General features: G+C 33.6%; 1 protein-coding gene across 1 annotated transcript; it reads right to left on the reverse strand.

Annotated features, from left to right (window-relative positions):
• Positions 1–305: 305 nt before the first annotated feature.
• LOC124922714 (heavy metal-associated isoprenylated plant protein 32-like) lies at positions 306–2,596 on the reverse strand. The gene is made up of 3 exons (XM_047463431.1): positions 2,121–2,596; positions 1,934–2,009; positions 306–1,789 (listed from the first exon to the last, which is right to left on the reverse strand). Exons 1-3 carry the CDS (start codon positions 2,148–2,150, stop codon positions 450–452), a joined length of 1,446 nt encoding a protein of 481 aa, XP_047319387.1. The 5' UTR covers positions 2,151–2,596; the 3' UTR covers positions 306–449.
• Between the last annotated feature and the right edge of the window lie 16,171 nt (positions 2,597–18,767).

Genomic DNA, 18,767 nt, shown 5'->3' on the forward strand with positions numbered 1-18,767 from the left:
ATTTGTGTATTGTATAATTTATTTGTTTCAAACTATTACAAACTAAATTTTTCTAGGCTTAATATATTCTTAATAAAAGAAAAACATTATTAATTCATATTTTATTTTTTTTATTGAAGAATTAGTTAAGGTATATATAATAAGTAATTAGGTAATGAAAAAATTGCCCATTTTATTAATCCATTAGTTATAACATGGGACTTTTAAGTAATTAGGCTTGCCTGTCCCATTTTAAAACATGATTTATATTTTAGTCATAATTTCATATTTAGTTTATAATCGCAAAAAATATTAACACAATAATATCAAAGAGATAATAATAATAATATTGAGAGAGAGATCTTAACCCATATCATCCTGTGATTTTGTAAATAAAAATAAATAACAGAGAGCTATTATTATTATTATTTATTATTAATTTAAGGAAGGCAGGCAGGCAGGCACATTCATCACATGAGAGTGCAACTGGAGGTGTTTTCATCACTAAAGGCGTGCGTGTAGGGATCCGGTGGCGGTGGGTATGGTGGGTAAGAAGAAGGGTAAGGGTACATCATCGGCATATAGTTCACAGCCGGCGGCGCCCGAGCGTACATCATCGGTTGAAACCTCTCGTTCCCATTTGCTCTTTGTTGGTTCATCATCATCGCCGCCATCTGCTGCTGCTGCTGCTGTTGATAGTATTGATTTCCACCACCACCACCACCCATCGAAGAACCATCTACTCCGCTTCCAGCAAAATATCCACCAGGAGGACCTGCTGCCATGGCCGGGAGGCCGTGGGCGGCGCCGGAAATTGGCATTCCACCACCACCCATGTGACCCATCTGACTCATTTGACCCATTCCGCCACCACCACCAACAGAACTGATGTTTGGAGGAAACCCATTGCTCAATTTGGTAAACCCATTGCCATTTATGTTATTATTACCATTTTTACCATCAAATGATCCGCCGCCGCCACAACCACCATTCTTGCCTCCACCACCACCTTGATTCTGATTCTTGTTACCATTCCCACCACCACCATCTTTCTTTCCACCATTCATCTGAACGGGAGCGTTCCCTCCTCCGCCACCACCGGCGCCTTTCTTAGCATTTCCGCCATTATTACCACCTCCACCACCGCCTTTGTTCTGAACATTCATCATCATGTTACCCATTTGCTGCTGCTTTCCTCCTCCCTGACCATTACCCATGAAATTAGGTTTCCCTTTGTTGGGGACCTGTTGTTGAGATGGCGGATAAGCAGTATCATCATCCAATTCATCATCATCATAATCATCCTCATCATCAAATTCATCTTCATCAAACTCATCACTCAATTCATCCTCCTCAGGGAGCTTAAACTTCACAGTTTTCTTGATCTGATTAGGATTATTAGGCAAACCCATCTTACCAAGATCCTTTGCTTGGGGAGGCAACTTGCTAAGATCTTGGAATCCTTTCATCTGTTGCAACAACTGTGGATTCATATTCATCATTCCTTGCTGTTTCTGTTGCAATGGCTGCTGTGGATTCAGACCTTGCTGTTTCTGCTGTTGCTGAGCTCCTCCTTTTGGCTGATTACTTCCTTTCTGTCCTCCTTTGTTAACATTTCCAGATTTTGCTTGTTCAATTTGGACATTTTTTAACTGGTTATTGAGATTGTTGTTGGCTGGCTTTGTGGCTCCCCCCCATATTTCAGCATGTTTTCCATTCTTGGCTAGCTTCTTGATTAGTGTTGCAGCCTCTACATTCCCTGAAACCGTCACTTTACCTTGTTCTGCATCTATCTTGGTTGTATAAACCCCTAAACAGACCACACCCACCCACAAACACACACACACACTCAATCAAATGAATCACTAAAGGCAGCTGAATAACACAAATCTAATGATGCATAAATCTGATGACATTATTAGTAATTAGAAAGAAAATAAAGGGAGTTACTTACCATCAATCTTCTGTAAGATCTTCTTCACTTTGTCCTTGCACCCATCACAATGTATATTCACTTTTAGAACACAGGTCTGCATTGACAGAAAGAGGAAAGAAAGCAGAGCAATCAAAACACGCAAAGCATTTAGAGAGACGTGTAAAAACAGATTACGTAATGAATGAAAAAAAGGAAATTAGAGTACCTGAGCTTTCAAGAACTCTTCTTTACTCATGATGGTATCCTCTTTCAATTGCAGAAGGACAACAATGGAAAAAGGGGAAGAAGAACAGAAAGGTGGGTGACGAGTGGGAAGAGAGATCTGTGAGCTAAAAGCAACAAACTTGACTTAAGATTGAAAATGTAGATGAAATACTCAATCTCCCAAGCAAGAAGAAGATGACATTCTTATCTGTGAAACACATAAGAACAAGAATGGAGGGTTAAATGTGACAAAACCCAATGGCGCAGAGAGCAACAGCTAGCATAGTCAATTGAGTGAAAGTGAGTGTTTTAAGAAGAAGGTGAGGAGGGTGACACCAATGGAGGTTGTTGGACATTAAAGACCAGCACATATATCTATCTATCTATGCTTCATCTATTTCAGAGAATGAGAGATTGTTAAGAGAAAAGTGAAGGCTGAAAGAGAGAGAAACTAGTAATCTTTCTTCCATCGGTTTTTGCCCCTTTATTTATGGGGTCTAAGTGTAACTTTCTTTGCATTAATTATTATTGTCCTTCATCAAGCCATTTCAAGTATTTGGCTTTGGACAGCTTCTTGGCTTTGGCTTGGCTCCACTTTTTTTTCATTTTTTATTTAATATTAATGAACAATAAAAAAAAAATATTAGTGAAAGAGAATTTGAAAAATGAATGAGAGAGAATGACGTAGGTTATCAAAATAAAAAGATTTTCCTTTCATCTCGGAATTATATTTGGTTAGCACTTTGTTAGGAAATTTTTGTAACTTTCATTGGATGATGGTTACATGACCAAAATTGAGAAAATGTTATTGTTAAATTCTATCTTTATGATCAACAATTTAATGTTTGTAGGCCAAATTCAAGTCAATTTGTATACTTAATAGTTCTATTGATTTTTCATTGTAATCCTTCCATTAATGTTATAAAATAATAATAAATGTGATAAAAACAAATTTTGATAACTTTAATGGATAATTTGACCAAATAAAATGCCTACCATTGAAATGATGTTCTATAACTGTATAGATATTGTTTGAATTTGTTAATATAACAATCCTCTTTACTTGGTAGGTTAGAGCTTGTTTGATCTTGTTTTTTTTAAGATTTTGCTCAAGCAAATTTAATTTGATAAAAAAATGTTTTTGAATTTTTAATTGGTTTAACCATTAAAATGTTATTTTATTAATAAAAAATATATTTTAATTAAAAAAATAGTCCTTTAATGATTAAAATATTATAATGTAATAAAAAATTAGATAAATCTGAAAAGAAAAATACATTAAAAGAACTTTCTAGTGGTAAAATGTTTGTATTAAAAAACTTTTTGGTTTTATTATTATTACTTTTTGTTATAATGTTACAAGAAATTAATATTTAAAAAAAAAGATATAACCTTTTATTAATAAAGAAAAAAAATTGTGAACAAACAAATAAAATATATTATTTATGAGTTACATTTTTTAAATATAACAAAAACAAAATACTACAAAAACAAAGCTTAACTAAATATATATAAATAAAAAAGGAGTAAATAATTTTATTTTAAAAGCATCGATGTCCCCTTCTATAAAAAAAAAAAAAGAAAAGAAAATTTATAAATTTTAAGTTGGGTTCAACAAATTGTTTCATATTCCTGTTTTAATTATGGTGTATTTTTTAATATTCTTCAAAACTATTTACTCATTTCTAAGATGTGAACAGTTGATGTGTGGAAAGTTTATTGAAAAACAATAATTCTAGTAATATAAATTTAAATATTTTTTAAAAACAATTAGTTGCTGAAATAAATAAAAGTAGGTGTAAAAGAAGCATCTAAATCCTAAAATTGGATGTTATAATAAATTCAACTTATAAATGCAAATACCATTTTACTCATTGTGTACTACTTGTACTACTCTTATTGACATGGTCCCTCTCAAGAACAATGATTTACTTTTTATTTATTTATTTACTATATTATGTTTAATTCCATTTAAAAATAATTAAGCAAATTTAAATTTTAAAGTTGGTTAGCCTATTTATTTAAAATGTAACATATATTCTATTTATAATCCTATTTTATAATTTTTACTAACATAATTTAATATATATATAAATAAATAATAATAATAATATGAGTGTTTCAAAACAAGACACAACATCACATACATGAAAACGGACATCGACACGATACGATTGTGTTGAAACTCTAGTCGAAATAAGACGAAACACGAATAAACTCGTAAATACAAATTAACACGACACGAAAAAGCTCGTTGATCATAATATTTTGAGTGGGTTAGGACACGATACGACACGCATAAGATTAAGACACGACACAATACCACACGATTGAGAGTCTAACACAACTTGTCCAAGTCGAATACAACCGTTTATCCACGATGCACGATATCCGACTCTCGAGAACCTACCTAAAGTTATTGGAAATATTTGAAATAAACCATATTTCCCGGGATTCTTTCCAACTTTTGACCCTTTCCTTTTCCTTTGGGAACTAATTATGAGGACTTGTCCTTTTCAACTTTGCTTTGTCCTATTTTATTTTTCTTTTAATTTATTACAGAATTCTGAAAAGACTTTTTACTGTCAGGTAATGATTATTGAAGTTGGAAATATGAATTTTTTTTAATTATTTAAAAATGGTTGATTAGGGTTGATTTTAATTTTGATTTTTGATAAAATTTTATTTTTATATGAAAGTTTAGAATGTTTAATTTATAATGTAATATTTTAAAAGTAAAAAATATTTTAATATTTTAGTTAATTAATATTTGATGGAAAATTGAATGAAAAAATATTTGATTATAATTAATATATATATATATATAAAATATTAAAAGGAGTGCAGTGAAACTATATTATTTTTTAAATTTAAATGATAAGTTTAGTTATATTAATATATATTTTATTTTTATTAAAAATAATTATCATTTATTTGTTGATTCAAATAAAAAATTGTTAATAAAAAGTTAATTTATAAATAATATAAAATAATATTTAAAATAATAAATTAATAAAAAATCCAATAATCTTATGTTGTTTTTGCATAAAACATTAATCCTTTAACTATAAGGCCTTATTTGATGTTTGGTTATAAGGATAAAACTCAATATTTATCTTAAAATCCAAACATTATATCAATAATCTAATTGTTAAGATCGATGTTGACAATAGAGACTGAGGTCTGAATATTGTGAACAACTTACAAACTTCGATTCGATTTTAACTATGTTGAAAATTAAAATCTTTTTCTATTTTTCACAAACTCTTGAAACGGATTCAAGTATGGAATTGTTTGTTGGATTTGAAGCTTCAGACAAATGAATTTAAATGGCAGAATGTAAAGAACACATGGAGTTTTATGGATGTTCGAGGATAAAATTCATATGTCACCCCTTCTTCTTCCTCCACAGGAAGGATATTCTCTAGAAGACTTTGGTCGGTATAGAACATACTACACAAACCTAGTCAGAAATCATAGGACTTCACAACTATCTGCTTATGAACTTCTAGCTAACTCTCTGTTGAACAGAACACCTTATGTTCAACTTACAATACTGAGATTTTACACAGAAAAGACAGTTTACTAATTAGTGAGTAATCACACAGTGAGTAATTTATGCTTGAGCTTGAGAGATTGGATAATCAAGAGAGAGCTTAAGCAACTAGTAAGGTAGGTTTCTTGGAGTTGGAATCACACACACACACACATTTTTTGTCTATTGTCCTTAAGCTTTTATTTATAGTTGAAGTGCACCAACAATTGGAACTTCTTTGAGGACATGTGTCCTCCTTTTGTTGGACGGCCTCCAACAGTACAAAGGTACATCAGACTAAGCATTGGGATCGTGGTTGTACCAGATAGGTAGTGCGCCGAATATCCTTTAATATTGTCTTGTACAAAAGAGATATAACGTGGACAATTTGAATATTAGAGTACGCGACAGTTGTTCATTCGTTGTTGGAGCTGAGTTGTCATACTATTGAAAACGGTAAATGTAGATGAGCTGAGTTACGTAGTTAGACGCTCATTCGGATGTCTAATCAAGTTAGACGACGTCTAATTGCGCTTCCCTTTAAATCACGTCTAAAGGAATTAGACCGCGTCTAACTGCGCTTCCCTTTAGACCACGTCTAAAGGAGTTCGACCGCATCTGCTTCCCTTTAGACCACGTCTAAAGGAGTTAGACCGCGTCTAACTATGCTTCCCTTTAGACCACATCTAAAGGAGTTAGACCGCGTCTAACTACGCTTCCTTTAAGACAACGTCTAAAAGAGTTAGACTGCGTCTAACTGCGCTTCCCTATAGACCACGAAGTTAGACCGCGTCTAACTGCGCTTCTCTTTAAACCACGTCTAAAGGGTTTAGACCGCATCTAACTGCGCTTCTATATAGACCACATCTAAAGGAGTTATACCGTGTCTAACTGCGCTTCCCTTTAGACCACGTCTAAAGGAGTTAGACCGCGTCTAATTACGCTTCCCTTTAGAACACGTCGAAAGGATTTAGACCGCGTCTAATTGTGCTTTCCTTTAGACCACATCTAAATGTGTTTCCCTTTAAACCACGTCTAAAGGAGTTAGACCATGTCTAACTACGCTTTCCTTTAGACCACGTCTAAAAGAGTTCGACTACATCCAACTATGTCTTCCTTTTAGATCACGTCTAAAGGAGTTAGACCTCGTCTAACTGCGCTTCCCATTAGATAACGTCTAAAGAAGTTAGACCGCTTCTAACTGCGCTTTCCTTTAGACCACGCCTAAAGGAGTTAAACTGCATCTAACTGCGCTTTCCTTTAGACCACATCTGAAGAAATTAAACGTTGTCTACCGACCAAAATGTCTACTTACGTTTCCTTGAGATGTACTTGCACAAAGACAGTTTCGCAGTTTAGTCTTATTCGTTTGCAGCATTAAATTAAGCTCTTCAGTTTTGTTTGTGCATAACTAAGTTTTATTTTAATTAATCTGCACATCATCAAAATAATTTCAGCTCATAATTAGAGCAATGTTGATTTAAATAAACTTATTTCCTAAGTTCATTTTTAATTGACTCAACAATTTCTCCCTTTTTGATGATGTTAAAATTTAGTTAGAAGATTAGGAAGATTAACAAAAAAAATTAGCTAATTAGATTTTATATAAAATCAAAGTTTCCCATTAACAGACAAAAAGTAAAATTTCTCAAAATGGGTCACTCCTATCCTCCTCTTCCCTAGATGATAGTCTTTTTTGCCTGATCTTCCCCCTTAATAGCAGGCCGATTCTTTTCCCCCTTTTTGACATCATCGGAAAGATCAATGTCTTAATGCCCTTAGAGCCCTTTGAAACCTCAAAGTACTTATCCTTTTTTTCTCTTCCTACCATGAAGAAGTAGTTATAAACCCTTTGGACGTCCAAGACTTTGGACGACTTAATGTGGACTCCACGTCTAACATTAACTCGGAGATATGAGAACAACATACCTAGTTGGCTTCCTTAGAGAAGAGATCAACTTCAACAAATTATCGAAGAGGATTTTTGACCACTTGATGGCTATTCCCCTAGTTATAGCCATCATCACATCAAAAATCTTTTTGGAAAAGACATTAGTGGTTGTCTTAGCCAAGTGGGATTTAGAAATGATGTCATTGAGAATAGAAAACTCAGGTTTTAGGGAAGACTTCTTCCCGTGAGTTTCAACAGGGAAGAAGGTATTTAAGAAGACACTCTTCATTTCAAATAGGATATCAACCGGAGAGGTGGGGAACTCTGTCAGCCCCTCCGATAGAATCTCGAAGAATAGAGAGCGAAAGTTTCTTTAAAAAAGGAGACTTCATCTCCTTTTATTGTTTCTAGGATAATCCTATCGCCTATTATCCTTGCAGACTCAAAGAACTCACGAACCTCTTATTCGTGAATGATGACGGGTCCCTCAAGGAACTGTTGGAATTATTTCCAACATTTGAGTACAAATATTATTTAATAATTGTATATTAGTTGTTATCATAATAAAGATTAAAGCTCAATTAAAGTGATCTATTAAAGTATAAAAGTTATGGTCTTATTTAGACATCTATAATAAATATGGGGACATATTTGTGTAGAAGCAGAAATACCATTTATTATTTCGTTGATGACCGAATAATAAATGGGTATATTAGGGCTAGGTCCCCAACCCATATAGATAGCCTACCGATTTGTTTCTCTCATCAGACAAAACAGGTTTTAGTTCATCTCTCAAGAACTCTCAAGAAGGCTATCGATATAAGGTTGGAAGACTTAAACCCCCACCCACATCAGACATTCCGATCCAGGTCTAAATCCAAAACAAGAATATCTACATTCCGATCCAGGTCCAGATCCAGAACAAGAAGATAGAAGATCAAGAAGAAGAGAATAACGAAGAACGGCTTAATGAACCGTTCTTCATTCAAGATCCAAGTATATTTCCGCAACATATGTTTATCTCAATTTATCGACATAGAGTGTTAAGAATATAGATTTAAGGATTAAAGATCTAGACTAAAGAATCTAACAGGAACTTCCTTAGGCCCGAGGCTTTAAGAGTTTCGAACATTGCAACCATTTCTGGAAGCGTCGAGGAAGAGACAGACTCAAAGTTTATTTACAGAGTATTTAGAGTAAAAGAGGTCATTTTTTAGCTTCAGATCTTGAATGAAGAAGATGACTTATGGTTGCAGGCAACTCAGAATCTCAAGAGATTTCTAAATAGAGAGAGAAGAGGTATTCAGACTCACGAGGAAGATAGTGAATCTCTTCAGATATGTTAGTCACTCTCTGTAGAGACTATCATATGACCATAAAAGTTGTCATGAAAATGAACCGTTATTTAAATAAAAACATTTTCCTAAAAAAGGTAATCATTTAAAGACTATCATGAAAACTATCATTAATAAAAAAAAGCGTGTAGTAATTAACTATCATAAATATTATTCATATCTTTAACATTGAGAGACACGTGTGTCTTCAAGTTATTTGTAATATGACTGTTTAATTTTTGGACGGGTAAAGGTACATGGACAGTTAATGGCAAATTAGACAGTTGTCCCACTCGTCAGAAGATGAGGCGTCTAATTATACACGTAGTTAGACTTCTAACCCATCCGCATGCCTCACGTCTAAGTTGGGTATACGTCTTGTTCGGACGACGTCTAACCACGCTTGTCTAGAGACGTCTAACATGCGTCTGTTTGGACGGCGTCTAAACACTCTTTAGACGTCTTACCTTCATTTAGACGTCTAGCCAAGCTTATATGCAAGTTGCGTCAGGCAAAATTTGTCTAAGTACATTGTTTCTTTAGACAACTTATATAATTAGTCCGATTGAGATATCCGTCTACACATATCTGTCTGACCATGTTAATCAACAAATTTCCCCCTCAATTTGTGCATGTTTAATTAAGATAAATTAATTGAGATCTACAAGATCCAAAATATTTCTAAAGTAAGAAAATTTAGTCTCGGAGAGTGGCTTTGTGAACACGTCTACCACTTGTTGATCTGTTGGTATATATTCTAGACGAATATACTTCTAACTGACATACTCCCGGATGAAATGGTGTCAGATTTCAATGTGCTTCGTCCGAGAGTGCAACATCGGTTTATATGTGATTGCTATGGCACTGGTGTTGTCGCATAAAATTAGTGACTCTTCCGCCTTAATGCCGTAGTCCCTCAACTATTGTCGAACCCACAAGAGTTGAGAGTAACAACTTCCTGCAACAAGGTACTCATCCTCTACTATAGACGTGGCGATGGATGTCTGCTTCTTGCTGAACCAAGAATCAAACGGTCACCTAGGATCTGGCACGTCCCACTAGTTCTTTTCTGATCAATCTTGCAGCCTACATAATCTGCATCAGAATAACTAATTAAATCGAGACTAGAATCCTTCAGATACCACAGTCCCACATTTTGAGTTCCCTTTAAATACTTCAAAATTTTCTTAGCAGAAACATAATGAGATTGTTTAGTATTAGTCTGAAATCTTCCACAAACATCGAAAGAAAACATTATGTTTGACCGACTAGCAATTAGGTAGAGAAAAGAGCCAATGATCCCTCTATAAGCAGTGATATCGAAACTCTGGCCATCTTCATCATTGTCAAGCTTACTGGAGGAGACAATTGGAGTAGCTGCAGTAGAACAGTTCTCTATACCAAACTTTTTTAGCATCTCCCTGGTGTACTTGGCCTGGTTGATGAAAGTGTCATCTTCAAGCTGACGAACTAGAATAGCGAGGAAGAAATTCAATTCTCTCATCATACTCATATTGAATTTGTCTTGTATCAACTTGGAGAATTTCTCACATAGTTTGGGGTTAGTTAACCCAAATATGATATCATCAACATATACTTGAATAAGCAAAATGTGAGAATCTTTAATAAATCTAAATATAATTTTGTCTGTTGTGTCAATAACAAAATCATGATCAAATAAGAACTTAGTTAAAGTATCATACCAAGCTCTAGGAACTTGTTTAAGACCATATAAAGTCTTGTTAAGTTTAAAAACATGTTTGTCTATGAGTGATCTTGAAAGCCAAGTGGCTATTCAACATACACATTCTCATTTCAAATTCCATTTAAAATACACTTTTCACATCCATTTGAAAAACTTTAAAATTTGTAAAAGATGCATAAGCTAGAAAGAATCTGATTGCTTCATGTCTAGTAACAGGGGAAAATGACTCCTCAAAGTCAATTCTCTCCTCTTGCCTATAGTCTTGATCAATTAATCAGGCTTTGTTTCTCACAACTAATCCATCTTCACTTATCTTGTTACGAAAAACCCATCTGGTTCCAATAATTGATTGATCAGCCGGCCTTGGAGTCAGATGCATCACTTTATTTCTTTCAAACTAATTCAACTCCTCTTGCATTACATTGATCCAATTTGGATCAAGCAATGCTTCATTGATCTTCTTTGGCTCAGTTTGAGAAATAAAGGCGGAGTTTGCCATTTCAACTAGTAATTGGTGTCTGGTCCTAAGAGGAGCGTTAGAATTACCAATTATCAATTCAGGTGGATGATTTCTATTCCATTTGAAACTTGGTCCTAGAGGATTAGACGTATGGTCAGACGGCCCCGCGACATCCGAACTGTCAGTCATCTACTGACTTGTCTGGACGTCTGGTTGACTCTCAACCGGATCAGCCATCTGATCAAATGAGTATATCATGTTGACTGGAGCTTCATCATCACTATAAGATTCAAGACTTATCACTTTTAATTTATTATCAATTTCAATGTATTCGTCAAAATTATTTTCAACAGATTCATCACAAACAACATGATATGATTCTTCATCTGGTAGTGTTCGATTATTAAACACTCTATAAACTTTACTAACTGAAGAATATCCTAGCAAGATTTCAACATCAGGTTTAGCATCAAACACAGTCAAATGATTTTTCCCATTGTTGTGTATAAAACATTACACCCGAAAATTCAAAAATATGAAACTTTAGGAATTCTTCCATAAAAGATTTCATAAGGGGTTTTGCTAAGGCGTTTATTTATTATTGATCGATTTTTTGTATAGCAAGCCGTGTTTATGGATTATGCCCATAACTTCTAAGAAACACCTGAGTCGGCTAGCATAGATCTCGCTGCTTCCTTTAGTGTTTTGTCTCTTCTCTTAGAAATACCATTTTGTTGTGGAGTTCTGGCACTAGATAACTCGTGTCTAATACCAGATTTCTCGAGGTAAGAAGTTAGGCGTCTGTTGGTGAACTCGGTTCCACGGTCACTTCTAATTTTGATGATACTTAAAGATTTTTCATTTTGAAGTCTTCTAAGGATCCTTATCAAATTATCAACAGTTTGATCCTTATAATGTAGAAAAATAACTCAAGTAAATCTTGAAAAATCATCAATTATGACTAGAGTGAATCTCATTCCTCCCAAGATTTTTACTGGAATTGGACCGAACAGGTCCATGTGCAACAGTTCTAAGCATCGGTCGGATGGAGATTTCCCTTTACTCCTAAAAGTTGATCTGACCTGTTTGCCCAACTGGCAAGCAGAACAGACCTTGTCTTTTGAAAACTTTAGTTTTGGTAAACCAGAAACTAAATTATGTAGGCAAATGTTGTTAATGTTGTTAAAAATTAAGATGATTTAATCTATTATGCCATAGTTATTTTTGATCATTTTGGGCTATAATGCATATGGGATTAGATATCTTATTTTTCCAGTTCATTTTATAAGAACGTCATACTCTGCTTCCGGTCAGCAAAGTGTTGCCCTACTGATCCTTAACTAGACATGCATGCGTTTTAAAATCAATAGTAAATCCATTGTCACACAATTGACTAATTTTAATCAGGTTATAGCACATGTTTTCAACAAGTAACATGTCGTTGATGGTGAGGTTACCATGGATAATCTTACCCTTACTCATGGTATTACCCATGCTCTTGTCACCAAAGATGATCTTAGGCCTTGAGTATTTCGTCACTTCGGTCAGTAGCCGTTTATCTCTAGTCATGTGTCTGGAACAGTCGCTATCCAGATACCAGACGGATTCCTCCAAGCAGTTGACCTGTTGTATCTATACAAATACATATTTACAATTTTTTGGTACCCACATTCACTTGGGTCCTCGGTCAATCAGTTCCTTGGGAATCCATATTTGAGTTATCTTGATGAATTTCCCATATTGTATTGTAATTAGTGCGTAAGATTTCAGCTTAGCAGGCGTCTTCCTGCTAGCAGCCGATGCACTAACCTTATAGGATGATTTTTGTCTAAAACTACTTGACTTCATGTCAGGTTTTGGTTTGCCAGACTTGTTGGCTACTCCCTTTTTAGGCTTCAGCCAGCTTTCAGTTGGCTTAACATAAACTATCTCATCCTTTAAGGTTATATTTTCACAGTTTGGATCAGTTCCTTTATCATTTAAACTGCTCATAACAAAGCTTATTCATTTAAGCTTGTCTTTCACAGGGTTTAACTTCTCACAAGACTTGTCTGGGTTGGCATTGTCAAATCCTAAACCAAATTTGCATCCGACAGGCCTCAACATATTTATTTGTTGTCTAACTGCATCTCTAGACCTCGTCCAGGAACTGACCACATAAGTCAAATGTTGACTTTTAGAAGAAAGTGTTTGAACCTTTTCTTTGAGCTTCTCATTCTCAGATGAGAGATCAACCACTTTATTTTCAAAATCTTTTGGTTTAGAAGTATGAGATGGAGAAGAATGATCAATTTCATATTTCAATCTTATTTCATTAAAAGAGTCTGACAACTTATTGTACTCAATGACCATGTCATTAAATGCAACATTTAATTCATCTATTGTAAACTTTTTAGAAGAGAAATTAAATACCTTAGATTCTTCATCTGCCATGAAGCATGTAACATTTTCATCATCGCTGTCGTTGAATGATGAATCATCTAAGTCGTTTTGTCCCACTTAGCCTTACTATCAGCAGCCATGAGAGCCTTCAGCTCTTTGTTGTTATTCTTCTCATCTTTCTTCTTCTCATCTCGCTTCGGCTTCCTATATTCCGCTTTGAAGTGTCTTAATTTATCATAGTTAAAACATTTCAAGTTAGTCTTATAGTTACTCTTATCATCATTGTTATTATTTGAAGATCTTGAGTTAGGATTGCTCTTCTTCATGAATTTTCTGAATTTCTTCACGAAAAGAGTCATGGCGTCGCTGTTGATCTGCTTCGTAGTAGACTTCACATTAGTGGCAGTAGGTGGATCCTTAGAAATCACCAGCGCCTTGGTTGAGATGATAGATGTGGAATGCTCCTCTTCGTTCTTAAAGTTTATCTCAAACTCATAGGCCTTCAGATCGGCTAGCAAATCATAGAGCTCTATCTTGTTGAGATTTTTAGACTCCCTTATCGCCATCGTCTTAATATCCCATTCTCTAGGAAGATCGTACATGACTTTGATTGCAACCTCTCTATTGTTGTAAGTCTTTCCCAAAGTGGAGAGAGTAGTGATAATCTTACTAAATCTCTCATCGAATTCAGTCATCGTCTCTCCAAGACACATCTTGATGTTATCAAACTGTTGTGTGGCAACCATGAATTTCTTTTATTTGGTTTGCTCATTGTCCTCACACAGTTGAGTCATCTTCTCCCAGATGTCTTTGGCAGTGGGGCATGCGATGATCTTGTTGAACATTTTATCATCCAATGTCTTGTAGAGGATGCTTTAGTCATGTTGTCGAGGTTGTTCTTCCTCTTAGCTTCACTAGTCCATTCACATATTGACTTCTCAATCTTTATCGAACCACCGGTGATGACAAACCACATGTCATCATCTATGGCAGATAAATGAGTTTGCACTCTCACCTTCCATCCGTTGTAGTTTTCCTTACAGAACATATGAACCTTGTTGGTGGCATCCATAGACATGATTTTGGATTTGATGATGCTTGAGAATAGAAAACATGGCTCTGATACCACTTGTTAGGATCGATGTTGACAATAAAGACTAGAGTTTGACTATTGTGAACAACTTATAAACTTCGATTCGATTTTAACTTTGTTAGAAGATAAAATATGTTTTTATTCTTCACAAATCTTCAAAAACTCTTGAAACAGATTCAGGTGCGTAATTACTTGTTGGATTTGAAGCTGCAGATAGATGAATGTAAATGGCAGAAAGTAAAGAACATATGGAGTTTTATGGATGTTCGGAGATAAAACTCCTATGTCACCCCTTCTTCCTTAACGGGAAGGATATTCACTAGAAGACTTTGGTCGGTATAGAACACACTACACAAACCCAGTCAGAAACCACATGACTACACAACTGCCTACTTCTGAACTTCGAGCTAACTCTCTGTTAAACAAAACACTCTATATTCAACTTACAACACTAAAATTTTACACAGAAAAGACAGTATACTAATTACAAAGTAATAAGTCAATGAGTAATTTGTGCTTGAGCTTGAGAGATTGGATAATCAAGAGAGAGAGCTTAAGCAACTTATAAGGCAGGTTTCTTGGAGTTGGAATCAATAAAAACACACACACTTTTTATCCGTTGTCCTTAAGCTTCTATTTGTAGTTGAAGTGCACCAATAGTCGAAACTTTTTTGAGGACACATGTCCTCCTTTTGTTGGACGACCGCCAATAGTACAAAGGTACATCAGACTAAGCATTGGGATCGTGGCCGTACCAGACAAATAGTGTGTCGAATATACTCTGATATTGTCTTGTACTGGAGAGATATAACGTGGACAATTTGAATATTGGAGTACGTGCCAGTTGTTCATTCTTTGTTGGAGTTGAGTTGTCATACTGTTGAAAACGATAACTGTAGATGAGCTAAGATACGTAGTTAGATGCTCCTTCGGATTACTAATCAAGTTAGACGACGTCTAACTACGCTTCCCTTTAGACCACGTCTAAAGGAGTTAGACCGCGTCTAACTACGCTTCCCTTTAGATCACGTCTAAAGGAGTTAGACTGTGACTAACTGCGCTCCCTTTAGACCACGTCTAAAGGAGTTAGACCGCGTCTAACTGCGCTTCCCTTTAGACCACGTCCAAAGGAGTTAGATCACGTCTAACTACTCTTCCCTTCAGACCACGTTTAAAGGAGTTAGATCGCGTCTAAATGTGCTTCCCTTTAGACCACGTCTAAAGGAGTTAGACCGCATTTAACTGTGCTTCCCTTTTGACCACGTCTAAAGGAGTTAGACTGTGTCTAATTGCGCTTCCTTTTAGACCACGTCTAACTGCGCTTCCCTTTAAACCACGTCTAAAGGAGTTAACCTCGTCTAACTGCGCTTCCGTTTAAACCACGTTTAAAGGAGTTAGACCATGTCTAACTATGTTTTCTTTTAGACCACGTCTAAAGGAGTTAGACCACGTCTAACTGGGCTTTCCTTTAGACCACGTCTAACTACGCTTTCTTTTAGACCACGTCTAACTGCGCTATCCTTTAGACCACGTCTGAAGAGATTAGACGTTGTCTACCGACCAAAACGTCTACTTACGTTTTCTTGAGATGTACCTGCACAAAGACAGTTTCACAATTTAATCTTATTTGTTTGCAAACATTAAATTAAGCTCCTCAGCTTTGTTTGTGCATAACTAAGTTTTATGTTAATTAATTCGCACATCATCAAAATAATGTCAGCTCGTAATTAGAGCAATGTTGATTTAAATAAACTTATTTCCTAAGTTTATTTTTATTTGACTCAACACTAATTATCAATTTTATTCATTTAAATACCAAAATTACTCATTTCTCTAAGCCAACTTATCATTTCTCTCTCTAATCCATAATTCTCTAACATTCATCATATTCTTTCAACTTAAGGATAAAATTAATCTTAAAATTTTAAAAAACAATTTTTTTTTTTAATTTTTATGAAACAATGATTTTTAAGAGAAAACCCAAGTAAAATTCAAAAACCCACCTCCTCATACACTCCCTAAGTTGATGAAGTAGAATAACCTTAACAAAATAATCTAATGTTGAAAAACTTATAAAAAAAATTGAGAAACATTGTCACTACCATCTTAACGTCCAACAAAGTTAGAGGTTAAGTGATAACAGATATCTTTTATATATAAATAAAATATTAAAAGACATGTACAATCATGGGATATACATATGAGAGAGTCTTTAAAACTTGTTTGATCTTAATTTTATGGATTTTGTCTTTTAAAAAATCATTTGATAAGAAAAAGTAAGTTATTTGAAGTTTTTATTGGTTTAATAACTAAAATATCCTTTTATTTTTTTAAGTAAATAAAATAAATATATTTTAGTTGATAAAATAAGTGTTTTGATAATTAGAATGATGGAGACGTAAACATCGTGCCTAAACGGACGTATTCCACTCAGACAAGTCGTGTTAAACTCTTAATCGTGTTGTGTCTTAATCTTATGCGTGACGTATCGTATCTTGACCTACTCAAAATATTATGATTCACGAGCTCTTTCGTGTTGTGTTAATTCGTATCCACAAGTTTATTCGTGTCGTGCTAATTCGTGTTTTGTGTTATTCTGACTAGAGTTTCGACCTAAACGTATTGTGTCGATATTAGTTTTTATGTGTATAATGTCGTGTTTTGACAAACTCATATTAATTATTTATTTTTATATATATTAAACTATATTGTTAGGAAAAATTATAAAATATGGTTATTAATTAATTTATTTATTTTAATTTAAAAAATTAAAAAAATTAAATATGTTACTCAAAAAACTAATTAATATGTTAAATATGTAATATGTGTATATATAAATTTTATCATATAGTTTCATAAATAATAATTTGAATATTAATTATTTAAAATATGTTTTAAAATTTATAAATAATTTTTAAAACAAAATTAGTTAATAATTTATTAATTAAATAAAAATATAAATTGATTTATTTTAAAAATGTTAATGTAAATATAAGTTTGGGGGAAGAAAATGGAAAAAGTGCGGGTCACTTGGGGAAGGAAATAGAAAAAGTGGGTAGAAATTTAATGAATTTTTAGTTAACATATTTTAAATATATATTATTATATTATTGTGAATGAAAAGATAAGATAAGATGGGTAAAAATTATAAATATATTATTATATTATCAAAATTAAATTATTATAATATATTTATTATTTAGTGTATTAATAATAATTAATAAAAGTAATATCAGAATAAATTATTTGGAAACTAACGTTTCTGTTCATATAATTTTTTTTATAATAATATTATTTTTTAATTTAGTATGCTTAGTTTTAATTATATATATTTATATTTATAAAATTAAATAATTTATTAATTGAATGAGAATGTAAATAGATTTAGAGAAAATGTCAATGTAAAGTTGAGTGGCTTAAGTTATGTGACTAATTGTATTTATGTTGTTTCATGTGTATACTCGTGCTCGTGTTGTGTCTATACTCGTGTTGTATCCGTGTCGACTCGTGATCGTGTTACAATGGTATAAACTCATAATTCTGTCGTGATCGTGTCGTCTTGTGTTTGTGTTGTGTCCAACTCACGACCTGAGTGATATAATATTGTATCGTGACTTTCCATACTATATCGTGTTATATTATGTCGATTCATGTTGATCAAACCCATTGTCCATCTCTCCACATTGCCTAAATCTCTCATTAATTTAATATAGTGTCATTAGAATAATGCCAACCCTTGCCTAACTTACATTGCTTCAACTCCACAAGACCTTACTCTTTGATAGCAACAACCCAGGTTGAAAATTTCATTCATCAGTTCTTTCCAATTATATTACTTACTTTATCTCTATAAAAACCATCCACTCTTAGTCACAAAACTCTTATTTTTTATAATAAATGGGCAATAATTTAATTTTGACATTCTTTAATTGCTAAATTGAAAATGAAACCTCTTTTTAGTTATATTTTTTCCTGAGTTTATCTCCCTATTTAAAATTTGGGCAAGAATTATTTTTAATGTATAAAGAAATAGAAAACTATTTGACTTTTTTTCATTAAAAACTTTTTAAAAGCTGATGAACTTATTTATACTTTTAAGTAAAAGTTGAAGGACTTATTTGGCCTTTACTTTCATTTTTTTATCAGGTTGGGGTGGGGACAGAAGCACATACAGATACATTATTGAGATCTGAAATATCTTCAGTTTTGAACAAAAAAATAATATAAATAACATTGAAATTGGACAAA

Source organism: Impatiens glandulifera, chromosome 1 (assembly GCF_907164915.1).
Source record: "Impatiens glandulifera chromosome 1, dImpGla2.1, whole genome shotgun sequence".
NCBI classification, from domain to species: domain Eukaryota; kingdom Viridiplantae; phylum Streptophyta; class Magnoliopsida; order Ericales; family Balsaminaceae; genus Impatiens; species Impatiens glandulifera.